Source organism: Camelina sativa, chromosome 12 (genome assembly GCF_030686135.1).
Source record: "Camelina sativa cultivar CO46 ecotype springtype chromosome 12, ASM3068613v1".
Classification (NCBI taxonomy): Eukaryota; Viridiplantae; Streptophyta; class Magnoliopsida; order Brassicales; family Brassicaceae; genus Camelina; species Camelina sativa.
Window position 1 is genome coordinate 603,776 of NC_141891.1, and position 26,679 is coordinate 630,454.

Genomic DNA, 26,679 nt, shown 5'->3' on the forward strand with positions numbered 1-26,679 from the left:
TGACAGATAGAAGTCTTCTTCTTATAATGGTATATTTTTATTAGTCAATACATATTTATTAGAAAATCAAAGTAGTAGAATAAAGAGATGTAAAAGAATTTACTGTGTTTCTAAAAGAATAATAATCTAAAACGAGATAGATGCATATGATTTAGAAAAATATCTTGACCTTTATAGTAAGTAAGTATATATATCTATAATAGTCAGATTTCAAAACTAACGTACTATTTTTTTTTGTTCTTGGAAACAAAACAAACTTGCAGATGTTTTATATAAGAGTAAAACTAAAAAAGTTAAGAGGTATCATGATTATCTGAAAATCTATATTACCATATAGGTTACACGTACGATCTGTATTTATGGATAAATTTTAAAATTATGCAAATTTTAAAATATTTTATATCAGAAAATAACTAGTTGGGTAACAATATGTCACATGCATTGGTTTTCAAAAGATGACTGGACTTATTACAAAGCTATAATACCAAACACACAAAATAGGACATAATCACCAAAGAAAGTTAAGATTTTATTCCATTCTGTAATTTATTCAGAGGACAAAGACACATCACCAGTTTCAAAAACGCCCAAAGGAAATGCTTTATATATCCTCTACATGAGAGCAAATTAAACTCAAGAATCAAGCTGCAATTTGGTGTATCCCAAAAGAAGAAAAATACAGTACGTTTTAATTTTATCTCTAATGGCTTTGATTAGCTTGTTTGAAATCTCCATTGCTTTCTTTTGTTTTCTCCTCTTCCGATATTTCTTGATCAACAAGAAACCTCACCGTTTGTGTCCAACAAACTGGCCATTCCTTGGTATGATTCCAGGCATGCTCGCCGAGATCCATCGTGTTTACGACTTTGTAACCGATATTCTCGAGGTCACAAACTTAACCTATCCTTGTGTTGGCCCCTTATTCTCCGGCCTAGACATGTTGGTCACGGTTGATCCGGCTAATATCCACCACATCATGAGCTCAAACTTCGCAAACTACCCGAAAGGACCCGAGTTCAAGAAGTTATTCGACGTTTTGGGAGATGGGATTTTCAATGCAGATTCGGACTTGTGGAAGGATCTGAGGAAATCAGCCCAAAACATGATGATGAACCCCGAGTTTCAAAAGTTTTCATTAGCTACAAGCTTGAATAAGCTAGAGAAAGGGCTTGTCCCACTTCTTGACCATGCAGCTAATGAGAAACTCGCTGTGGACTTACAAGACATGTTCCAACGTTTTACGTTCGACACTACTTTTGTTTTAGCCACCGGGTATGATCCAGGTTGTCTCTCCCTCGAAATGCCGGAAGTCGAGTTTGCAAGAGCTTTAGACGATGCAGAGGAAGCCATTTTCTACAGACATGTCAAGCCGGAGATCTTTTGGAGGATCCAAGGCTTGCTTGGGTTAGGAGATGAGAAGAAGATGACGAAAGCTCGTAAGACTTTAGATCGTGTTTGCTCCGAGTGCATAGCTTCAAGGAGAGATGAGATAAGCAGTGGGATTAACAATGTTGATTCTCCTTCTAAAGATTTGCTGACGTCTTACATGAACTTGGACACGGCCAAGTACAAGTTGCTAAATCCAAGCGATGACAGATTCCTCAGAGACACAGTTCTGACCTTCATGTTAGCTGGTCGTGATACGACAGGATCTGGACTCACTTGGCTCTTCTGGCTTCTCTGTCAAACCCCAGAAGTCATGGCCAAGATTCGTCAAGAAATCAACAAAAACCTGACCGATGGTTCTGAGTCTGGTGTTGATTCTGGTTCATTCAACCCCCAGGAGTTAAAGAAGCTGGTGTATCTACATGGAGCGATTTGTGAAGCGCTCAGACTCTATCCACCTGTTCCCTTTCAACACAAGTCTCCTACTGAAGCGGACGTTCTTCCAAGCGGACACAAAGTCGACGCCAACTCGAAGATTCTGTTCTGTCTTTACTCATTAGGGAGAATGAAATCGGTTTGGGGAGAAGATGCATTGGAATTTAAACCGGAGAGATGGATATCTGAGAGTGGAAGATCGGTTCATGAGCCATCTTACAAGTTCTTATCGTTTAACGCGGGTCCAAGAACTTGTTTGGGGAAAGAAGTGGCTCTGATGCAAATGAAGACTGTGGCTGTGAAAATCATACAGAACTATGAGATGAAGATCGTTGAAGGGCAAAAGATCGAGCCAGCTCCATCTGTTATACTTCACATGAAGCATGGTGTTAAAGTCACCGTTACTAAGAGATGTTTGGTCTGATTGTTTTTTTTTTAAGTAATGCGTTTTTTTTTCTTCCTTTCTTCTTGGCATTTTCAATCCTCCCTGAGCGAGGAAATAAGGTCAGCTGAAGCGATTCAACGCAATAAAATAAATTTTTCAAGTTTCATTTAATAGTGTAATTTTTAAATATGGTTTAAACAAATACAAGACATATGGCAATTTATACTAATAAAAGTAGGAGCTATAAACTCCTAAAACTGTCCATATAGGATTTTAAACATCCAATAGGGATTCGACATGTCATTATTTTCCAGAATTTTCTATATTAAGAATTATTTTAAAGAACCTATCATGATTTGACATGTCATTCATTAACATTTTTAAAAAAAATTATGGAAATAAAAGAACTATACACAATATCCCACATCGGCTAGAAAATGTTTAGACAATGGTTCAGAACCAATATAAATAAGATTAATATGCTTCCAACAACGAATGAGCAGGAAAGTTTGATTTATCATGCGTCCAAGTTTAAAAGGTTTATTCGGTTTGATCCGGTTTTCTATTTGATCAAATTAAAACATGAAAAAGTTTCAAAAAAAAATTATAATATTTAAAATTTTTAAAAGTTTAAATATTATAAATATTAAAACTTTTAAAAGTTTTTAAATATTATAATTTTAAAATTTTAATAGTTTAAAATATTAGAAATATTGAAACTTTTTAAAAGGTTCAAATATTATATTTTAAACCTCTTAAAAGTTTAAAATATAATAAATATTGAAACTTCTAAAAGTCTTAGCTTTAAAAGGTTTCAAAATATTATAATTTTTAAATTTTAAAAATTTCTTAACATTTAAAAGGTTTTTTAAAAATTATAATCTATAAATTTTAAAAGTTTAAAATACGATGTAAATATTGAAACTTTTTAAAGGTTCAAATATTAAAAATATTTAAACTTCATAGAATGTTTTAAAATATTACAATTCCCTAACCTACATAGAAATTTTAAGATATTATATCCATACTAATAAAAAGTTGAAGCTATAAACTCCTAAAGGTGTTCATATAGCATTTAAATAAACCAATAAAAATTAGATATTTCACTAATAACATTTTTGGAAATGTAGTAGTAATCTATATTATTATGATTTTTTAGAAAAAAAATGTAAAATCTATAGAACTAAAAGAAATATGTACAAAGTCCCACATCCGCTAGAAAATTTTAGACAATGGCTGAGAACCATTGTAAATAAAACTAATATGTTTCTAACTATAAATTTACCAGGTTTGCTTGATTTATGCTTATTTATCAGGTTTCCAAATTTAAAAATTTTATTTGATTTATTTTTAAAGGTTTAAATATTATTATAGAATATTTAGAATATTATAAATACCTCCATAAAAATGTTAAGATTTTATAACTATTTAAAATCTATAAAAAGTGAAAGTGTCATTAATATTTAACTCTAAAAAAAATGTTAGAAATATTTAAACTACATCTAAAGTTTGAAATATTTTAAATATTTAATCTCTATCAAAAATTTAAAAGTTTAAGAATTACTAAATATTATATATCAAATTTTTTAATATCTTGAAAGAATCTTACTTATCTCCGTTTGTGCTTTATATCTCTTATGAGCTGTAAAACATGTTTTTGTATATGACTTTATAGATGATTTGATACTTTTGCAGTAATTTTTTTTTTTAAGTCTAAGAAAGAAGGATTGAGGCGCAAGACCTTGATTTGATGTTATTTGAGTTTAAAGAAGAAGGATCGATGAAAAGCACAAATATTGTTTTAACTATACATGTGTTCATATTACTTTCTCTACAAGTAAGGATTTTTGTTTGAGAAGTTTCAATACGTGTGGATCTAAAACCGAATAAGTATATGAATGAAACTATCAATAATTGGGTGCATGTGTTGACTATGCTGGTCTTCATGAATTGCATAATTTTTATGATGAGAAAAAAATGATTTTGGTCTTGGAGTATGATGGGTTAACAAGTTGTGTGGTAGTCTAAAAAAAGAGTTTTCATTGAAAAAATGTGAAGAAGTTAACGAGGAAGAACAAGAAGAAGAGTATAACGAAGAACTGGACGGTAAAAGTAACGATGAAAATTACCATAAAATTTGACAATGAAAATAATAAGAAAGAATATGAAGAATAAGAAAACATTAAATAAAAAACACGAAAACATAGGTGATAGCGATCAATTAAATATGAAAAATGAGATAAATTCATGATTATAATTTTTTTTTGTTTTTCTGGTGGTCAAAGAAATGGTTTAGGATATGTGAGGTCACCAGTTTGATCCGCCTCGCATGGACGTCGAGTTTTTTTTATCAGATTTGATTTTCAAACACAACTGATTTTTATATTTTTAAAAATTGTGTATCTGAAATTTTTTTTTCCTTTAAAGTTTTCTATAAGATAATATTTTATTACCGTCATCAATCGATCATATATAATTTTTATTCAAAATCTAGTAACAATAATAATTATATGCACGCCCTGTACTGAAATCTAGTTAAATAATGTAAATAATATCCAACGAACTCGTATATAGCTGTATATCCCATTATTATGGCAAAGTAATTTTTTTTGGTAAGATTTACATAATTAAATTCGTGCCATTTGAATAAATATTTAAATTTAAATTTATTATTTGTAATATCCAAAAACAAACATAAGATATTAGTATCCATAATTTAAATAATTAAGAAACTTTTAAGTTGCTAAAAATGTAAATTCTTGTGGATCATGTTATGGAGCAGGTTATTCAAGTAAAATACACAAAATATTTTAGTTTGATATCAAATGAGTTCACGAGAGGTGTTATACCAATTCTAACCGGTACCAAACATAAAAAATACAATCCATCTAATATTATAAAATATTAATATTAATAAAAACATATTAAAACATGTATAGAATATACATTGATATTTTCTAATAATTATTAAAAAATGGTTCTGCAGTATACCACATGTTAAAATCTAGTTAATTAAGTAGAATGTTGATGCATAGTCATAGACAGAGCTGTCGCTGAATATTTATGGGCTGCAAGCCCAAATAGAACAAATGTTGTATAATTTTTTATAATTAATTAAAAAAAAAGAATTGTTGACTAACAAGGAAATAATAGTACTGGGATTTGAACCCTGGTGTTGGGCATTAAAAACCAAATACTTTTACCATTAGAGTAAGAAAACTTCTCATAAAAAAGATCGATTAATGATTACATATTATCTGACGGCCGCAAGTACCTGCTTGCTCTGCTTGTAGTCCTGACCGGCTCTGGTCATATGTCTATATAATTAATATTAAACAAAAAGTACCATTGTCATGCACCATAAACATTATTTAGTTTTTTTAATCCATGCATGTTTGAACACTGCTGGCAGCTTTTTATCTTTTATAAGATAAATTCCATCACGTTTGGCAATCCAATGACGCCATTTATCACAATCATCAATGACACCGGCTTTGTATGCTATAAATTCTTTACTATATCGCATGTACAATCCATGTTTCAAAGTACAAGTCCATCTTGTCCTTCTGCCTAACTTGTCCCCGAATACTATTCTTTTCATTTCTTTGAATTGTAAATTTGCAACAGATAGATTGTCATCTCTGGAGTGACAATGGTACTGGAGAACCAAACCGGGACCAAGATCGTTCTCAATTAGAACTTTGTTGTTCGGACATTTGAACCATGATGCTATCGATACATTTAACTCAAAACACATTGCAAGAACAAACATACAAATCATAAGACGATTCATTTTCTTCTTTTTTATCTAGAATATTTTTGGAGAAATTTTGGAGAGTTAGATGCATGAATCTAATGACATCAAAGTGTAGTATTTATAATGATTTCCTGCTGTTAATAATCCCGTTTATTTTTATGTGTGGGCTGAAATAATTAGTTGAATTGAAAAACAAACACATATGAACTAAAAATAGATAGTGTAAAAAAGTATGGTTGAACTAGTAAAAAGAAAATCAACCTTACAAATTTTGTTGTAAAATTTATTGGATTTTGGAATATTCTTGGAAATAAGGATGTTGGTTCCGTAATTTATGACTTAGTTATTGTAAGAGAACTTGTGCTGAAGAATTTTTCAGCGTATAAGAATAGGATATCTAGTCGTTCATTGATACTAGCCATGTTCTTTCTGTCGCCGTGCGACTCTCACGCGCGATTCATATAAAAGTAACTGTGTATTGTATACTTATGACTTATTCAAAGGGTATGACCTTAAATTTTGAAATAAAAATGGATTTTTAGATGAGATTAATTATTTTCTTCATTGTCAATTCTTCTCAAAGGTCCGTCAATGGCTTCTATACTATCTACAGTCGCAGCTTTAAAAAATGGATATGGATAAAGGATTGAGTCGCTTGTATTTCTAGCGGCTCTGATATTTTAATTTCAAAATCGCAGTCTCAAGTATACAGAAGATAAAAAGAAGAATCGAATGAAAAAACGAAGCGTTTTTCTTTATAACAGCCGCTTATGTCTTTTGAATGATGTCATCGGTGATTGAAACAACTGTGTATACGTCAATCTTATCCGAGTCATTGATAAGCTGACGTCTATGATTATAAGCAGACCCTTTTTTTTATTTGCTGGTGGCGCTCAAAAACTTAGAGACGGCGCTGGATAGAGCCTAATCCAAATTCAGTTTAATACTAATAAAATAATTTGTGTAAACTACTGTGCCAGCTTTGTATATTTTTGTAACACATCAAAACATGTCCATGCATTTCTACAAAAATATCTTTACCAATCATTCGACATTATCCAAATAATTTGCCAAGACAAGACTTTGAACCCAAAAAAAAGGGACCCGCCTCTTAAATCCGAAATGTCTCCCACAGAGTTACAAAGATCCAGAGAGAATAATCCAACCCTCGAGCTCATAATCATAGACGTCAGCTTATCAATGACTCGGATAAGATTGACGTATACACCGTTGTTTCAATCACCGACGACATCATTCAAAAGACATAAGCGGCCAAAACCCCCATTGACTTCTACGGTGTCTCCAATCCGACTTGGAACCACACCATGAAGTTTTACGTCAATGAAGAAGCAGCCCTATTGAACCTCAAGGTCAAGTTATATAGCATTTTAGCTATTGGCTTGAAGGAGAGAATGACCTTTGTTTGGGAGACGTCAACGTCTTGGTTTCTTGCTTCTACCAACTACTATTAATGAACCGTAATAAATACAAACTCAAGATGGTGACTTACACTGTGAAAATCATGGAGAGAACCAACGGAATGCTAACTTTCTCATATCAGCTTAAATCCGACAGTTTCCGTTGACGATTATTATCCTTCGGCAGTTCGGCACCAGATTACTCGTTATCGTATGGTCAACTCATTAATCCAAACCCGGATCCAATGATGTTCAGGTCACCCCGTCATGTGTTCCCCTCAACTTCAAACCGCAGTGATGAAACTGACCCTAGAGCTCATGATCAAATCCGCTAAAGACACAAATAAGGTCAACATCGGCAACGAGATGAGCGTATCGGTTATGATCCGCGAAGGTAAGAAAACGACTACAACCAATACTCCTATCGCCTATTGTGTCTATAGAATCCCGAGATGGGACCACTAAGTTGATTTTTCTCTTGATGAGAAGTTAGTTGAAGAGGGTCGTTTGACTCTTATATATTGTGAAAGTGATTCGAGTTCGGACCATTCATGGAGATAAGGACGTTGGTGAAGTCAAAGTCCCGATTAAGGAGCTCTTTGGATTACATCCGCCATCTCTTCTGTCAACTAGCAACGGTGATGATAGTAACGGTATGAGTTTGGTGACGCGGGGTGTGAGTGTGACGGGTCCAAACAAAGAAAAAGGAAAATTGAGCTTCACTTATAGGTTTCTTGCGTAGCAAGCTCCTCAACCATTTATTATGAATCCGTTTCATGCAACCTTAGGTTACCCGATTGTTCAACCAGGAGTAAATATTGGGTCGAGCAACACTCAACCAATTTATATGCAGCCGCAGCAGTACCAGTCACATGGACACCAAGATTATTCACCACCACAGTTACAATCACAACCACAAAAATGGCCATCTCAACTCCAACCGCTCCACCCGCCATTACAGCATACACAATCACAACCGCAACTACAACAACAACCACAATGAAATAATCATGTATGAGGTTGACGCATGATCAGCATAAATTTAATTACATTGAATTTTGCTACTTCTAATTCATGATTTGTTTAGTATTTTAGTTTTGCTCATGGATTTTTTTATTACTTTCCCCTTCATTTGTTAATTTCATTGGAAAATTTACATATATAAAATGCTCCATGAGCGTATATGTGAATGTAGTTCATTGATTTCAAGTCATCTAACATTTCTTATCCCTAGATATCAGTCTCGTGGACGCACTACATCTATCTTGCAAATCCCAATACCATACAATATAATTTATAAACCATTTGACCTAACAAACTTGCAAAAACTGTAACTTTGCGAAACTAAATTTTTAAAAATTATTGATCAAGAGAAAAGCATTTTTATGCTTGCTACTAGGTTTAACACATTCTAGCCAGTTTATGTTTTATCCCTAGAAACCTTGTTAAGTTTGTATAGCCAAATCTCAGATATTGAATCTCTAATGTGAAATGGAATGTTTGTGAAAAACTACTTCAAAAGAAAGATGTGAAAATTCTCTAAAATACGTAAAATAGAATAATGGAATGAGTGATTTTTAAAAAAATAGAAATATGGCCACGAAAATAATTTAACAGATGTATATTAGATTTTTTTTTTCTTTTTTTGGTAATTACTACTACGGTTGAACAACTTCACATTCACAAAGACGCTTATTTTTAGGTAGAGGAGTGCAAGTGCACTTTTTAGGCATCTCACTTGCACTTCGTGCACCCAAGAAGTCTAGGAAACAAGTGATTCGTGGACTGCCTCTGTATGTGCATGATCCATTGAAGACTTGTTTAGAACGTCGATACACTGGTTCCTTCATTGGTGGAAAAACTGATACATCTGTTTTTTTTACATGTCACAAAAACACAGACATTAGTAAATACATATGAGTCAGTTTTTTAAATCCAGACTGTTTTCTCTTGTCTTTCTTTTTTTTTTTTAGTGAGGAAGAAATATGCATTTAATTATAATCTATATATATAAAATTAACTTTACTCATTCCTGATGCTGCCACATCAGCCACTCCCTCTATTTAATAAGACCAAATTTTTGACACAACCCACTAAGCAATTCTTTTTTTTTTTGTGTTTCATATTTCTTTAAAAGCCCAATTTCATATTTCTGTAAAAGCTCAATCCAATAATAATACATGTTTTATATGATGTTGAAATAAAACTTTTCTCTAGGAAGCTCCACTCCGCCGTCCGCCGTTGTGCGACCTGAAGCGTCCCTCAACAATCCTCCACACCCTTTCGTTGTCTTTCCTGACTTCCATCTCCATCGTAACGTCTTCTTCTAAAACGGTAATTCAAGTCTTTCAATGTTGTCTCTTTCAATTGAAGTCCCACTACTTTTTATTCAATAAGTGTAAGTTGAAGTCCTATATAATGTCATCTCCTTCCGTTTCATGCCTCTTACAATTTCCTTTCACTCTAAAATTTTTCTTTACTTACATGGATTATATAGGACTAGATGAAATTTCTCTTCACAATTTCCTTTCTCTCTTCAATGTTCAGTGTTCAATCTGCTGAACGGCGGCTAGGTTTTAGTCATTTTTTTTGAGTTATGAAGGTCTTTACCTTTTCTTTGTTGATATGATTTTCATCTTCGGCATGAATCAGTATAATCACATGTGTATGGACATATATATATATATGCGTATTGTATACATGTATTAATAGTTATATCTAATTCATTGAAATTGTTAATTTGCAGAAAAGAGGAAGGCTGAAGCTAGAGGATCTGGGTGAAATACTCTCACTAAATTTGGGTATGTCTCTTTCTTAATTAGATTTTTGTTCGGTTCTTTACTTCTTTTAAATCAGATGTATGTATGTTTGTTTATGTATCAATGTATGATTTAAGTATCCCTCCTCATAACACATGTGTCGACGCTGTCATACATGGTTTGTATATAGTTTTGGTCTCCTACCAGAACATATCTGCTTTACCGTTATAGCTCAAGTCGGGGCAACTTATTTCATAGTTGGTGGTTTTGTTGGTTCGCTCAGTATATATTCTAAGTTGAGGCTCTAAGTAACAACTCAAATGAGTAATTGGCCTGCTTTTTATAATAAAAGTATACTACATCGTCCTAGGTAGCTTTTTGGGTCTTTAAATAATAGGTCTTCCAGTTTTTCTGTTATGATCTGTTATCAAACTTCAAGCTACATGAATCCATAAACATTCATAGCTAGATCAGCTATTTGTTTCCATGTTGAACTAGAGATTATTTTACTCTATGGTTATGTCTATGTAGAATTTAGTTCTCCAAAGAATACTAAGATCGAGATGATATTATATATCTCGGTATTTGATTTTGTTTAATTTCCATGTATATTATGGTATACAGTAGAAAGAGTTAAGAACTATGTTATATCATTTGTATTAGTTTGGTTTTCATTGCCTCATTTATATGTTTAGACACATCACATAACTTTAAGATGGGACGAAACAATTGGCATACGTGCAGGTTATTCAATGAACATGATCATATGAATATCAAGCTCAAGTGAATCCTCATGGTTTATGGGGTAAGTTAGATGTAAACCAATTTTGTAAGCATATAATGCCTTTTCACTTTGCTCTACTGTAGTTAAAAAATGCTTAAGTTCAGGACCTCATGTCCAAAACCTGCTTATTATTACTCTTTCGAATTAATCCTACTATAATTAAAGTAGAATATGTAACAAGTTCAAGCTTCATTAGGAAGGTTTATTAGTTTCCTTCTGACATATTCAAGTGAACAATTACTTGAATATTGTGCGTACATAACTTTCATCCAATAATTTATGATTCATGCTAATGTTTGTTTTTTTTCAGTCGTGGTGTAATCGAGCCTATGCCAGGAAAGCTCAGAGTTCATGTCATCCACTCAACTTTCTCAATTATGAAAATTTCATAGTAATCTCTTGCCCTTTTCATATGACTTTCTTTAATCCAGAAAGAAATGAAGTGTTTCCTAAAGAATTTTAAGTACAAGGGTCAAAAGTAATTCATGACCGGGAAGCGAGTCATGTAAAGATGGAATTGTCTTCATCCTTTTTAAGAAAGATCAGGACCGGGAAGCGAGTAAAATCACCATTAGATAGATGGGCATATTGAAGGTTCATGAGTTTCTTATTTTGTTATATTTTCCATAAGACATAGTTTAAACCTCTTAAGAAATAAGTTGGGTTCAATATTTATAAGTTGTTCTTACTTTTGTTCATTTATTTTCGGTTGAATTTAAATTTATTACAAATATTCAATTTACTAGCTCCAAACCAATGAAATGATTTTCTAAAGAGAGGAAAATAGCCAAGTAGAACAAATAAAAAAACTTTAAATGTGAAATGTGTTCACAAAACGTGATGAAAAATTTGAGGCCCTTCAATCTCATGTATATGAAATAACCAACTCAGTTCTTCTAAATTTTCCTTTTTAGTCTATATTTTATTGTAAACTATATGAAAGCTCATATTTCTGAAAGCATATATAATTTCATACTCTTATGTTGTGACCAAAAGAATAAGATATACTAAAAAATACATAAAATTTCTTAAAATAATTCGACCGCGCGTAGCGCGGTTAAATTCCTAGTACAATATATTAATGTTACCTTGTGACGAGTGGATGGGGAGAAGAGAGAAAAGGACACAAGAAACCAAAAATATTGCAGCAACCTTCATCTTTTTTTTTTTTCCTCTTTTGACTATGCTTTTTCTTTAAAAATTGTATGTTATGGTTTCAGCAGTTGTACATTGATATATAGCTATTTTGCAACTTTTTTGCATCTGTTGTTCAAAAAAAAAAAGCAACTTCTTTACATCTTATGTTTTTTTGGAAATAGAATGAAAACTGTTTGACCAAAATTATATATATTTTTTCATTTTACTGAATATTGAAAAAGTCATGGGAGTTACTCCGTGGTATATAACATTTATTTCTAAGAAATGTAATGATTAAAATTAGGAAGGCATTTTAAAAATATCAAGATAATTCCTCTTTGTTTAGTTCACACATTTATAAAATAAATATACATTATCCAAAAAATTACCGACGGATTAACAAATTTCTGAAAGTTTTCTGAAAGACATGTCTTCTTCAGAATTTCCTCGAAAATATGTCGGAAACCTCTTGGAAAACTGTCAGAAATTTCCTACGGATTTTTCCCGTCAGAAAATTCGTCTGAAATCGACGTGCTTTCTTGTAGTGTATAGGCAAATCTCAGATATTGAATCTCTAATGTAAAATGGAATGTTTGTAAGAAATTACTTTAGAAGAAAGATGTGAAAATTCTCTAAGGTACGTAAAATAGAATAATCGAAGGAGTGATTTTAGAAAAATGGAAATATGACCATGAAAAATAATTCAACAGATGTATCTTAGTTTTTTTTTTTTTTTTTGTAATTACTACCACAGTTGAATAACTTCACATTCACAAAGACGCTTATTTTTAGGCAGAGGAGTGCAAGTGCAGTTTTTAGGCTGCTCACTTGCACTTCGTGAACCCAAGAAATCAAGGAAACAAGTGATTCGTGGACTGCCTCTGTCTGTGCATGATCCATTGAAGACTTGTTTAGAATGTCGATACACTGATTCCTTCGTTGGCGGAAAAACTGATACATCTGTTCTTTTTTTTTTTACATGTCACAAAAATACTAGACATTAATAAATATGAGTCAATCTTTTTAATTCAGACTGTTTTCTCTTGTCTTTCTTTTTATTTTAGTGAGGAAGAAATATGCATCTAATTATGATACAATATATTAATGTTAGTTACCTTGTGACGAGTGGGTAGGGAGAAGAGAGAAAAGGACACAAGAAACCAAAAATATTGCAGCAACCTTCATCTTTTGTTTCTCTTTTGACTATGTTTTTTTCGTTAAAAATTGTATGTAATGGTTTCAGCAGTTGTACATTGATATATAGCTATTTTGCAACTTCTTTGCATCTTATGTTTTTTGGAAATAGAATGAAAACTGTTTGACCAAAATTATATATATATATCTATTTTTGTCATTTTACTGAATATTTAAAAGTCATGGGAGTTACTCCGTTTTATGGTATATAATATTTATTCCAAAGAAGTGTATTGCTTAAAATTAGGAAGGCATTTTATAAATAGCAAGACAACTCCTCTTTGTTTAGTTCACATATTTATAAAACCATACATCTTTTTCTTTTCTTTCTCCAGTTTTGTAAAATAAATCTACGATAGAAATATATTATCCCATTTTTAATAAAAAGGAAGTACACAACATAGTTTTTGTAGACTTTATATTTTAAATAAATGGTTACAAATAGATTATAGATAGGTTATAGATTAATCCATATATTAATATTAATAGTTACACTTAAATATTAGGGATATACCAAATTAATAATTGATATATTAATAGTAACAAATAAAATTATGGATATTCCAAACTGTATTTTTGGAAGATTTTAGTCATATATCACGTTGTTTCCAAAGATCTTTAAACACAATATTACAAATTTATTTTCCACATATTTTATCGATAGACCACAACGTTAACCAAAGATAGATTACGAAATTGATATATTGATTGGTTACAAGTTAAGTAGTGGGTTACAAGATAGATTACGAAATAAAATTTAACCAAGGTTATAACACGGATACTTATCTAGAATCATTAACAATATAAAACTTATAAAATATGTGTTTTTTTTCAAGCCTTCATATTTAGCATATGATTTTATTACATAATATTTTATCAAAAAAAAACTTTTTAAAACAATAATATAAATTATATTTTATATAAAAAATATAATATAAATAAAATGAATTTCAACCCGTGCTTAAGCACGGGTCTTAATCTAGTAATAATACATAAACATGCATATATATTTATTTCATCAATCATATAAGAAACATGTAACATCTGTATATAGAAAAAGAAACTCAATCATTTTAAAATATAAAATTATATATAAAAATAAATAAGTTATTGTCCCGTGGTGTACCACGGGTTAAATCCTAGTATATATTTATTTCATCAATCATATAAGAAACATGATTTAATCTATCTCGTTATTACAAGCTGATTGATTAGCATCTATTCTTAACTGTGACGTTAAGCCCATTCTTCATACGAAGAATAACACCAGGGTATGGCTCAATCTTCTGTTCCTTTAGGACCTCAATGTCATAGTCTTGTAATATCTCCAAAACCACCGTTTTCAACTGGATCATAGATATATGCTTACCAAGACAAGCTCTTGGTCCGGCATTAAATGAAAAGAACTTGTAAGAAGACTCATGTCTTAATCCTCCGGTTTCGGAAACCCATCTCTCTGGTTTGAACTCTGCTGCGTCTTCTCCCCAAATCGCTCTCATCCTCCCCATCGCATAGAGAAAGATAATGATCGTTGAGTCTGCATCCACTTTATGCCCACTTGGAAGAAAATCTGGTTTGATTGCTGACTTGCGCTGGAACGGAATTGGTGGGTAAAGCCTCATTGATTCTAACAATGCGCCATGTAAATACACCAATTTGTTCAGCTCTGCGGGGTCATGAGACGGTCTCTCCAGACCACTTCCGACAAATCTTGGTAGATTTGTGTTGATCTCTTGGTGAATCTTAGCCACCACTCTAGGGTTTTCAGACAGAAGCCAGAAGAACCAAGTGAGTGAGGATGCAATAGTATCTCTCCCCGCAACAATGAAACCCAATATGACATCTCTGAGGAATCTATCATCAATAGGGTCCAAGAGTTCGTACTTGGTTACATCAAGCTTCATGAAGAACGTTAAAACATCCTCTGCTTCTCCATTTTTATCGGAATGATCATGATGAAACCCTTTTCGTATTTCATTTCTCTTAGCCGATATGTATTTTTCAGACATACGTTCAAAGGTGGCATCAGCTTCTCTCAGCTTCTTCTCTTGTCCCAATCCCATCCGGTATTGCAGCTTCCATATGAATCTTGGTATAAGATGCCTATACAAGATCGTTACTTCAACATCTCTGAGAGCTTTCATGAACTCATCATCTGGCATTTCAATGGAGAGGGATTGAGGATCAGAGCCGGTAACTGTAACTAGGGTTGTATCGAACATGAATCTCTGGAACACATCCTGCAAGTCGAAGACCGTCCCTTCCTCTGCAAAACGACTAAAAAGAGGCAAAAGTCCGTCTTTGAGTTTATTTCTCGTGGTGTTTATTGCAAAGTTTTGGAACCCTTGACGATGGACCATGGCTTGATAACACTTCTTCAGTTCATTCCATCGCTCCGCGTCTACGTTGATTATCCCGTCTCCGTAAACATCAAAAATCTCTTGGAACTTTGGACCTTTGATGTAGTTGGAGAAGTTTGAGCTCATTATATGACGAATATTAGATGGATCAACCGTGACTAATATATCCATTCCAGTGAACCATGGTCCTTTGAATGGGAACGTCAGGTTGGAGTTCTCGAGAACCTCCACGCCGTCATAGATCCGGTTCATTCTCACAAGCAGACCCGGAAACATCCCAAGAACCGGCCAGTTCCAGGGGTAGCTTTGTAAGGTTTTCTTGATGAGGAAGTAATAAAAGGGTTTCTTGATGAGAAAGTATGAGAATATGAGAAAACAGAGGAAAGCAATGAATGCTTCAAAGAAGCCGATCGAAGCCATTTGATTTTGGATAGAGAAGGAGAAAACGAATGAGCTTGATTTATGCAAAAATGATAGATAACACATAAACAAGATGAGCTAGGTCTCAAGTCCTCTGTTTCACAAGTAAGTGTATCTAAATAAGTAAGAGAGTTATCTTACAATTCACATCAAAGATGTCTGGAAACAGAGCGTATATATGTATTTTTAAAGAGTAGGAATTTAATGGCGAGGCGTCTCCTATAAACACGGATCACATTAATATCATCCAGCGCAAAACATCATCATTGAGTAGTTTCCTCGATTAACAAGTAACTGAATCAAAGGGATTACTTGATGAGGATGTAACTTAGATGATCAATCAAATATTTTCTCACCAGGGAATATTTGATCAACTATAAAAATTAAAAAATGTACTTCATTTCATTAATACGAAGACTTTATTATAAATCATTCACTTCAGCCCACAATAATTTGGTGGTAGATTTTATTCAGTCCAACGGGAAAAAGGATTAAGGCATTATACATATGAATATCAAGCTGAACATCTTTTAGTAATTGTGACTTTAAGCCCATGCTTCATATGCAACATAAGACCAGATTCTGGCTCAACCTTTTGTCCTTTGATTACCTTAATATCATAGTTTTGCAATATCTCCACAACTAGAGTCTTCATTAGAGTCATAGCTATTTGCTTACCAGGACAAGTTCTCGGACCGGCGTTAAACGATAAGAACTTGAAGGAAGGTGAATGTCTCAACCCTCCGGTCCCAGAAATCCATCTCTCTGGCTTGAACTCTGTTGCATCTTCTCCCCAAACCGCTCTCATCCTTCCCAACCCGTAAAGATAGATTATGATGACTGAGTTAGCATCTACCTTATGCCCACTTGGAAGCAAATCTGCTTTTATAGGAGACTTGCGTTGGAAGACAACCGGTGGATAGAGCCTCATTGATTCATACAACGCCGCATGTAAATAGACCAACTTGTCTAAGTTATCTAGGACATTACTTCCAGTTTTTGAAAGATTTTTGTCGATGATCTCTTTACGAATCTTTGTTACAACTTGAGGGTTTTGAGAGAGAAGCCAGAAGAACCAAGACAGAGCAGAAGCCATTGTGTCTCTCCCAGCTAGGTTGAAAGCCAAGATGGTGTCTCTGAGGAACTTATCCTCACTCGGTTTCAAGAGCTCGTACTTGGTTGTATCAAGCTTTATGTGAGATGACAAAAGATCCTCACTTTCACCATCTGAGTGATGATGAGCAATCCCTTTTGATCTTATCTCTTCTCTCTTAGCTGATATGTACTTCGCAGAAACGCGATCAAAAGTGGCATCAGCTTTGGTCATCCTCTTCTCTTGTCCAAGCCCGAACAGGTTTTGCAGCTTCCACAAGAACTTTGGTTTAATGTGCCTATAAAAAATCCCTTCTCCAAGATCGTCAAGAGCTTTAGCATATTCGACTTCAGGCATTTCAATGGAGAGAGATTTAGGATCACACCCGGTAACAAGAAAAAAAGTTGTATCGAAAGTGAATCTTTTAAACACTTCTTGCAAGTCCACGACCTTCTCTTCCTCGCAGCACTGATCCAAAAGAGGAACAAGACCGTCGTAGAGTTTACGCCTCGTTGTACTCATTGATAGCTTTTGAAAGCCTTGATGGTTAAGCATGTATTGAGCAGCTTTTCTTTGATTCTTCCATAGCTCCCCGTCCGAACTGAAGATCATTTCTCCAAAAACATCAAAGACTTCTTTAAAGTCGGCTCCCTTGGTATAGTTGGAGAAGTTTGAGCTCAATATGTAGTGAATGTTAGCTGGATCAACTGTGAACAACATATCCATTCCAGTGAACCACGGTCCCGTAAATAGAAAGGTTAAGTCGGCGCTTTCAAAAATCTCCACACCGAAGTCGTAGATGCGATGGAGCTCCAGCAGGAAGCCTGGAAACATCCCGAGAACTGGCCAGCTCCGAAAAGCATGATCTTTACGTTTTTTGAAGAACAAGCAACGGAACAAGACAAGGCAAATAATTGCTATGGAAACGTCAAGTAAGCTTATAGAAGCCATCACAGAAGGTTAGGAGATTGATCTTACAGACACAATATGGTGATGGTTCCTTTTTTGAGTGTTCAAGGAACTTGATTATATACACGCACTATAAAGCACGATGGTTAAATGCAACCAACTTTAACCTTACAGTTATCAAACTTATCAAGTTACAATTTTACTGTTTTAGAGTAACTAAACTTTAACCTTTAAGAATTCAAAAGTAGAGTTTCAATGCGTACAATTTTAGTTTTTACCTCGATGGACAGGATTCGGGAAAAAAAATAGTTAGCCAAAAGGTAAAACAAATTATGAAATATAATGAAACGTTGTACATACTACTGAAAACGTTGGTTACAATAAAATCAAGAAAAGGAAACATGTTTATATCTAAAAAGTAATAATAACAGCTGTCGTAACTGTTAAATCTGACCTAATTTCAAAAAAAAAAAAAAGTTAAATCTGACCCGCTCTGCAATCATAAAATACGTTGATGTCCTTGGCTAACTACTAACCACACAGATGGCTGAGACGAATTGATGGGAGATCACAAAAAGGGTCCACTAATCTTACAATTTCAGACATTAAAGGACAAACAACTTTTAGAGAGGATAGACAAATCAAGGTCGTGCAATCAGAATTCACTGGTCCCAGTCACTGCCACAGCAATGAAGGTCGTTCTCGTTCTAGTAGTTTTCCAAATCTCAACTTCTTGTTAATGTCGTTAAATCTTCTTAATCAATCAACAGTACAAGTAATTCTAATCTTTAAATTAACATTTAATGACAAAACAACTAATTAAGAGATGATAATACTAATAATAAGACCTGGTCACTTCAATGAAGAATTTTTTTTTAAAAAAAAAACAAAGAGAAAATCTACCTAATAGTACTACTAGGCAAACACAATAATATGAGGGGGTTCCGACAACATCTATCACATGCTATTACTTGGAAACGGATATAACCAAAAAAAGTCTCCAAAAAAGACAAAAAAGGGTGCAGACACAGAGACAGGATTCCGTCTCTGTCTGATACATTAAAAAGGATAAGCTGAGGAGTAAACCAACCAATAGAAGATCTCATTATGGCTACTTTGGTTGCTCTCTTGACTTCTCTGGAAATAAATCATATCTTTTTCACGATCTGAACAACATCCTCATCCTCGAGCTCATGTTCCTGAGGTGTGTTTCCCATACATAAATACCATGTCAAGACAGCAATAGTTAGTCAGGGATATTGTAATGATATTAAAGAATTTACCCAAGAATATTTCAGTCAAGGGATATTGTAACTATTGCAAGGCCCATCCCAAGAGTCTATAGTAACTATGAAAATCTTGGCAATTTTTGCTTAATTTGCAACAAAACTAACCTTTCCAACTCTCTGTGGCTTGTGTTTCGCACTTGAACCCCAAACCAAAGCGCTGCATCGTGAGATCATAAGTTAAGTACGTACTCATGAGCAATGATGCTCTTGAGCAAGAAACCATTTAAAAGAGAAACAGAACAATGATAAGCTTTCAGTTACTTACTACTTGAATTGTTTAAGCATGTCTTTGTGAATCCGGACGCAAAAGTCCTCTACTGTTCTCTTCTTGGAAGATAAGATAACCGGATCATCATAATCTGGATTCATTGCCTTCGGTTTTGTGTAGATTCGAGTTAAATCCAAGTATTCCCATATCTTATCCAGAAGACCGTCAAGATTCCACTCCAGATGCGCACTGCATGATTATTATATCTCAATGAGGGGAAAAAATAATAATCTAAATGTCAATCCTCCTGCCTGTAATTTAACAACATTTACCTGATAGGACAGTAATGAGGAAGTTTGTCCAAAATTTCAAGCTCCTCTAGTGTGATTTGATCGATCTTGTTGACAGCGTAGATACAGGGCATATATATCCGACTTCCCTCGATGACGTCAATGAGGTCATCAGCAGTTGCATCGTAGCGCAGGGTGATGTCAGCGTTGTGCATCCTGTACTCACCGCAAATCGCCTTGACAGTGTCGAGGTCAAGGTGTGTGCAAGTGACTGTAGAAGTTAGATTGATACCACCTTTGTCTTTTTTCCTAAACGTCAAATTTGGTGGTTCCTTGTTCAACCTAAATAGCATCAGTACACGATTGAGTCAGACTGCCTTACCAGAAACTATTACGGTGTATGAAGGTTGTTATATAAGCAATTTATACCTTATTCCAAATCCTTCGAGCTCTTTTTCAATGAGACGCTTGTGAGTAATTGGCTTTATGGCATCGAGAACGATTAAGATGCAGTTGCATGTCCTAGCAGTACTTATAACCTGGAAACAGTAAAGTGTCAAATATGATAAAAAAAGGGTCAAATTATGAAATACTCAAGAGATTTATACACGACTTACCTGTCGTCCTCTACCTTTTCCGTCTTTAGCACCCTCAATAATACCGGGAAGATCTAATAACTGCAAGCCCATTACATTAAAGGGGACATAGAAAAGAGTATTAGCATTAACGTCCAATAAATAAATTACATGTCGTTCTGAGCTTAATCTAAGCACCAAGAAGTCATTCAAGCAAAATACATGTCAATTATATAAGTGAGACTCGAAAAACGAGAATTACAGGTTAGGACATGGCATATAAAAAGGCAAGGATTTCATTGTGTTTCACAAATTACCAAGACATAGGAAACAATTGGACAATCAAGAATTATCTCTCCAACAAACAACACATTAACAACAGACGCATAGATGTAGATACCATACCTGGATTTTAGCTCCACGATATGTAATAACACCAGGAATGCATGTCAAAGTCGTGAACTCATAAGAAGCAACCTGAAAAAACATAGTGCATGTACCCTCAGAAAAATAGAGTATCAGCCAAACATACAGACCTAGTTCCAAGATTTATGTTTCATCTATATCCAAGACAAGACTATCACCCGTTCAGTCTTGCCTCATAAGTGATATTGCACATGAATTTGGTCAAAAAGAACTTAGAAATAGGATGACTTGGATACGTGGTAAGTTTCAAAAACTCCAATTACAACAAGAAAAAAAAAAGGAAGTTCAATATTCTTAATAAATAACTACAAACCTCGGAAAAAGTTCCAGTCAGCTTGTTCAAGAGCGTTGATTTTCCAACAGAAGGAAACCCAACAAGTCCAACTCGAGAATCTCCACTTTTAGTCACATCAAAACCTTCACCAGCACCACCACCAGCACCTTTGGTAGGTGGTGCAAGAAGGTCCCTCCGTAGCTTAGCAAGTTTGGCCTACAAAACGGACCAATCAAATTAAAAGAGAAGCTACTAATGGTGCGGGAAAAAGCAACAACTTCTACAATCGATATGGAATGATATTTCCTGCCTGCTTGCCTACTAGTAGTTAGCTTTCATGAAACAATTTGGGAAGCTCATATGATTTCAACCAGGAGTTACAATATTCAGCAAATTGTTTGATAAAAAGGAAATTCACAAGAGATCATGTCCGTAGATAATAATTCATCCTTGTGCTTATTTCATGATTTGGGAGCTTATACGATTTCAACCAGGAGTTACAATATTCATCAAAAACACCTAAACTATTCAATCTCACTCCCACTCTCAAAGATACAAAAAACGATTCCAAAAGCTAAGCAACAACAAAATTCTCAGCTATGTGAAAAAATTTACCTTTAACAAACCCAGATGATGAGAAGTAGCTTTATTCTTCTGTGTTTTGGCCATCTGCGACATAAACACAAAAAAATAACCTCGTACTTGTGAGTCATACAGATTATAAAAACAATTAATCATTTCTTTGATTCAAAACTAACTAAGAATAAGAAATATATCGGATTTACAGTTCTATGAATCCAAATATTGAATAATCAGAGGAGGATTGAAAGATTACCTCATCTTCAATTTCTTTGATCTTCTGCATAATGGTCGACATGGTTGCACAGTCAAAGCAGAGAGAGAGAGAGAGCGCTCACGGAGACAACTTCAAGGTAGAGAGGTTAAACGGGAGTAGTGAAAGGAAGAAGGACACCGGAATCTGAGGTAAAAAAAAGTGACGACGGACGAGAAAGAACCAGAGGTGATGATGATTCCCGAGGGTTTTCGTTTCTCCCACCTGATTACGACAAAACCAAAACTTGAACAGAACTGTCTAGAACTCGGCCTGATCCAACAACTTCTTGGGCCTATATAACAACAACTACATGTCCAATTTGGTTTCCGGTTTAAAAAAAAATTGGAACAGATTGAGGATTTAGTTTGATTTAAATAATAATACTGTTTTGAATTGGTTTATCGGTTTAGCTGAATTCTAAAATCGGGTTCACCAAATTCTATTTTCTTTTTCTTGGTCAACATTACAACTTCTCCCTCAAACCGGTTTAGGTGATAAGAAGCAACTGACAACCGAACCGGGGTAAAGTTGCCTCTTTGCTAGCTCTGTTATCTTTGAGCTCTTCTTCTCGAGATTGCATTTGCTTTCGTATCATTTACTTTCTAGGTTGACGCATCCCAAAGGTTGTTTCTTTTTTCAGTTTTTGTTTATTATTTCGATAAGATGGCGATCAATCTGACGGCAGGAGCAGTTGAGAAACTTGCTAATGGAGAGGCGAGGTCCCAACTACAAATGATGCCGGTGCTGTGTGTGTTGAGATCGACGTTTAATGTCGTTAAGAGACGTGAAACGGCTGAGTTGTGGTTAACAGACGGGCAGGGGCATGAGATACGGACATTACTTATGGGCAAGCGCATGATAAGCTGGATGCAATCTAGGAATATTGAATCCGATAGTATTATTCAGCTCGTTGAATTCAACACTGCCGATGGAGATTCTCCGAATCAAAAGTAAATCAAAAGTAAATTTACATGCTCTTCCGGCATGTCATTTCAACTTTTGCATGTCATGTCTTCCCACCTGCACACGTCAATTTTATTTATTGTGTATTTTTGTCATGATTATTATCTTTTATCTAATGAGTTCCTATAACCTTTTATATTAGCTTTTAAGCTTTTTATAACTTTTTTTATTAGAGCATCTCTATGCTGTCAAAATGTCTTATCGATTTATTAGAGACATTTAAGTGAGATCTTTTTATTAGAGATCTTTTTATCGATTTATAACTTTTTTTTATAACTTTTTATCGATTTATTAGAGACATTTAAGTGAGATTTTTTTATTAGAGATCTTTTTATCGATTTATAACTTTTTTTATTAGAGCATCACTTAAACGACATCAAAATGTTTTATTAGAGATCTTTTTATAAGATGTTTATAAGCTTTTTAATATTATGTCATTAAACGACCGTGGAGTTTAATGGGTCTATAGACGGTTTAAATTAAAGAAGTTAAACCGCCGTTAAATTAAGAGACGTAAATTAAGCACCCGATAGCCGACTATTCTTGCCTACCTGCTTTTTTTTTTTGGTGTCCTTTGGTTTTACTTAATGCTCTCTTTATCTTTTTTTTTTGTAGTTGTTGTTCCAAGGTGTTTCCTTCCTTCCAATCTTTTTACTTTCTAGGCCGCTTCACTGTGTAGTCTTGATTGTAAGCTGTTTACATCCGCTTCTTTTACCACCCTTACTTAGTCTCACCTCCAGCAACTCCATCAACATAGAGATTTAACTCTTTCTTCAATGATCCAATCAGCTTGATACCTCTTTATGATCACTGATATCGATTCTGGACAACTCTAGCTGCATTGGTCTTTAACCAAACAGACTCAATCACTCAATAGAAAATCTGAAAAGGAATTCTTGTATAGTAGTTAGCTAACTAGCCCCTTTGATCTGTACACGCAAATCGTCTAATACTTCGTAAATCTGATTAGCCTTGAGGTGAGATTTATCCTTGGACAAAAAGATGTTCACCTCGTTATCAATCAAAATCCAACTACGTCCAGGTTCTTTCACAACACCTTCAAACTTCATTCTTTCTCTTACCTTCTTTGCTTCACTCCACATACCCTTCGACGCATATATATTAGAAAGCAACGTAAACGATCCACTATCCTTTGGATCAGACAAAATAGCCATTTCAGCAGCATGTTCAGCTAATTCGACGTTTCCGGCCTTTGCACATCCACTCAGCAAACTCCTCCATACTATAGCAGCTGGTTTTGTCGGCATTTTCTTAATCAACTCCCTTGCCTCGTTCAATCTACCAGCACGGCCTAAAAGAGATACCATACAAACATAGTGTTCAGTTTCTGGTTCAATTCCAAATCGAAGCATTAACTCAAATTGCTTAAGACCATCTTCTACAAGACCAGCATGGCTACAAGCTGACAAAATTCCCACAAAGGTGATGTAGTTAGGCTCTATTCCCTCATTTATCATTTTCTCAAGCATCCGAATAGCTTTTCTGCCTTCTCCATGATTCGAATAAGACGAGATGACAGAGTTCCAACAAACCACATCTCTTGAAGCTGCTGAACCAAAAGCCTTATGAGCGTCTTCGGGACTACCACATTTGGCGTACATATCTAGTAGAGCATTTGTTATATACGCATTACGTTCTAAACCTCTTTTCAGAAGCTGACAATGGAACTCTTGACCCAACTGAAGACTTGCTAGGTTGCCAGCTGCTGTAACCATGTCGGCAAAAGTAAATTCATCGGGTCTTTCTCTTGATAACTGTAATTCCAAAAACAGACTGAGAGCTTCTTCATTCTCTGATTGTTGAATATAACCTGAAAACATTGAATTCCAGATAACAAGATCCTTCTCTTTCATTTCATCAAACACAAGCCTAGAATCCTTGAGACAGTAGCAATTTGAGTAAACATCAATCAAAGCGCTTCCAGCAAATATATTTAAGTTAACCCCATATTTGAACATCAATCCATGAATTTGTTTACTCAGTCCCAAGCTTGTTAAAGAAGCAGATGCACGTAGAAGGCTAACAAAAGTCAATAGGCTAGGTCGAATCAATCTGAACCTCATATTACGAAAGATATCCAATGCTTCCCGTAATTCCCATTGTGTCCCAAGTCTCGAGTAACCTTCAATCATTGCATTAAACAAAACCACGTCATCTGAACCGAAAATATCAAAAACTTTTCTGGCATCGGCCAAACAATCACATTTCGCATACATGTCAATCAAGCTGTTAGTCACATAGCTATCATTGCCAAGATTGGCTTTGATAGTGTAAGCATGAACATGTCTTCCATATTCCAAAGCTTGAATTGAGGCACACGATGTGAGTATGCTAGAGCAAGCATAAATATCCGGCTCCAAACCGAACTTTGCCATACTGGTGAACAATTCCATGGCTTCCTTATGAAGAGAGTTCTGCTTAAAACCAGACAGCAATGTGGTCCATGAAATGACGTTTTTATTCGGCATTCCATCAAAAAGCTTACGAGCAGCTGTAACTCTGCCACACTTCACATAAGAATCTATAAGCACATTCATCAGTGAGGCATCTATCTCATGTCCAAATCTTAATATGTGTGCATGAATCTGCTTCCCCCCTTCAAGAAACGGAAGTATTGAACAGGCACTTAGAACCGTAGAAAGGATATAACCATCTGGAACAACATTACCTTCCATTAGTTGGTAGAAGAGCTGTAACGAAACGTAGCTTCTTCCCATTTTGACACACCCACTGATCATTGTCGTCCAAGTAACTGTAGATTTATCTGGTAAAGCATCAAATACAAGCTTTGCATAATCTATATTACCTTCCTTTAGATAGAAATCAATCAACAAGGTGCCAACATAAACATCCCTATCAAACCCACTCTTTACAAGAAAACTCTGTAATTGAAAAACCATCAAACGACCAGTACCACCATCTAACCCTGAGCAAGCTTGGATAAAACTCGACAAAATATATTCGTTGGGACTGTTTTCCCTACTTCTCCAGAATTGTAAGAAAACAAACAAAGACTCCTCATAAAACCCATGATGGTTACAAGCTGAAACCATGGTAGACCAAGTAATCAAATTTCTCTCGGGCATTTTCTCAAACACCTTACGTGCATAAACCATACCACCAGATTTCGAATACAAATTTAGCAGGATATTGCAAAGATACGTATCTGACCCAAGACCCGAAACAATAACCTGACCATGAACTACATTGTTGTGATAGAGAAGCATAGGATCATCGGACGCACGCAGCTGCAAGAGACGAGCAAAATCGCGCCTTCCTCGGATTCCTATCGTAGAAGGAAAGTCTAGGTTAACAAAGTCCAATAGACCCGAGGCAGAAGAAGAAGAGTAGAAACGTATAGTTCCTTGCAGTTTACGCCAACTCCCATAGCTTCTCATCATACTGACTTACTGAGACTGAAAAAGAGAAGAAGAGCGCGTGCTGCCGCGTAGATCATTGAGAAACATGCTGCCGTTTTTTTGTTATAAGCGAAGAAAGGATGTTGGATCAGATAAATAAAAACGGGAGACAGTCATACTACCAAACATCAAAATGACAGAAATTGGATAGATGAGGGTTGGTTGGATGAACAGTTAGATTTTGATGGGCCTACCTCGTACATATTGGATGGGCCCATTCATTATTTAATTCTAAATTCCACGTCTCACCTACCAAAATTACATTTTTGCCATAGAGATAATTATCCTTTTTCAATCTTTTAAATGTATGAAAACATTAGGAAATAAATTACTACCAATGAC

At 34.6% G+C, this 26,679-nt stretch overlaps 2 protein-coding genes, 1 long non-coding RNA gene and 5 pseudogenes across 7 annotated transcripts; 2 read left to right on the forward strand and 6 right to left on the reverse strand.

The window, feature by feature from the left end:
- The first annotated feature begins 568 nt into the window (after nt 1–568).
- On the forward strand, nt 569–2,372 carry LOC104729261 (alkane hydroxylase MAH1 pseudogene; annotated as a pseudogene). Its single transcript, XR_015573992.1, has one exon. The product of XR_015573992.1 is annotated as an alkane hydroxylase MAH1 pseudogene (transcript).
- A 2,995-nt stretch (nt 2,373–5,367) lies between these two features.
- On the reverse strand, nt 5,368–6,057 carry LOC104729262 (S-protein homolog 14 pseudogene; annotated as a pseudogene).
- Nucleotides 6,058–9,568: 3,511 nt separating this feature from the next.
- On the forward strand, nt 9,569–11,617 carry LOC147930077 (uncharacterized). Of its 2 annotated transcripts, XR_015575387.1 has the most exons (4): nt 9,569–9,715; nt 10,128–10,182; nt 10,885–10,945; nt 11,235–11,617. It is a non-coding gene; the product is annotated as an uncharacterized LOC147930077 (long non-coding RNA). The 2 variants fall into 2 exon arrangements; XR_015575388.1 differs by lacking the exon at nt 10,885–10,945 and having other exon boundaries at nt 9,582–9,715.
- Nucleotides 11,618–12,728: 1,111 nt separating this feature from the next.
- LOC147930078 (defensin-like protein 242) lies at nt 12,729–13,315 on the reverse strand. The gene is made up of 2 exons (XM_087479532.1): nt 13,177–13,315; nt 12,729–13,021 (listed from the first exon to the last, which is right to left on the reverse strand). The coding sequence occupies exons 1-2, from the start codon at nt 13,244–13,246 to the stop codon at nt 12,807–12,809; spliced, it is 285 nt and encodes a 94-aa protein (XP_087335658.1). The 5' UTR covers nt 13,247–13,315; the 3' UTR covers nt 12,729–12,806.
- Nucleotides 13,316–14,306: 991 nt separating this feature from the next.
- LOC104729263 (alkane hydroxylase MAH1 pseudogene) lies at nt 14,307–16,109 on the reverse strand (annotated as a pseudogene).
- A 326-nt stretch (nt 16,110–16,435) lies between these two features.
- Nucleotides 16,436–18,585, reverse strand: LOC104729264 (alkane hydroxylase MAH1 pseudogene; annotated as a pseudogene). Its single transcript, XR_015574768.1, has one exon. The product of XR_015574768.1 is annotated as an alkane hydroxylase MAH1 pseudogene (transcript).
- A 268-nt stretch (nt 18,586–18,853) lies between these two features.
- Nucleotides 18,854–22,206, reverse strand: LOC104729265 (developmentally-regulated G protein 3). Its single transcript, XM_010448197.3, has 10 exons — nt 21,935–22,206; nt 21,715–21,768; nt 21,139–21,315; nt 20,805–20,876; nt 20,442–20,501; nt 20,254–20,363; nt 19,867–20,166; nt 19,592–19,783; nt 19,432–19,483; nt 18,854–19,236 (listed from the first exon to the last, which is right to left on the reverse strand). The coding sequence occupies exons 1-10, from the start codon at nt 21,974–21,976 to the stop codon at nt 19,186–19,188; spliced, it is 1,110 nt and encodes a 369-aa protein (XP_010446499.1). The 5' UTR covers nt 21,977–22,206; the 3' UTR covers nt 18,854–19,185.
- Nucleotides 22,207–23,263: 1,057 nt separating this feature from the next.
- LOC104729267 (pentatricopeptide repeat-containing protein At4g39530 pseudogene) lies at nt 23,264–26,370 on the reverse strand (annotated as a pseudogene). Its single transcript, XR_015574767.1, has one exon. The product of XR_015574767.1 is annotated as a pentatricopeptide repeat-containing protein At4g39530 pseudogene (transcript).
- Nucleotides 26,371–26,679: the final 309 nt, after the last annotated feature.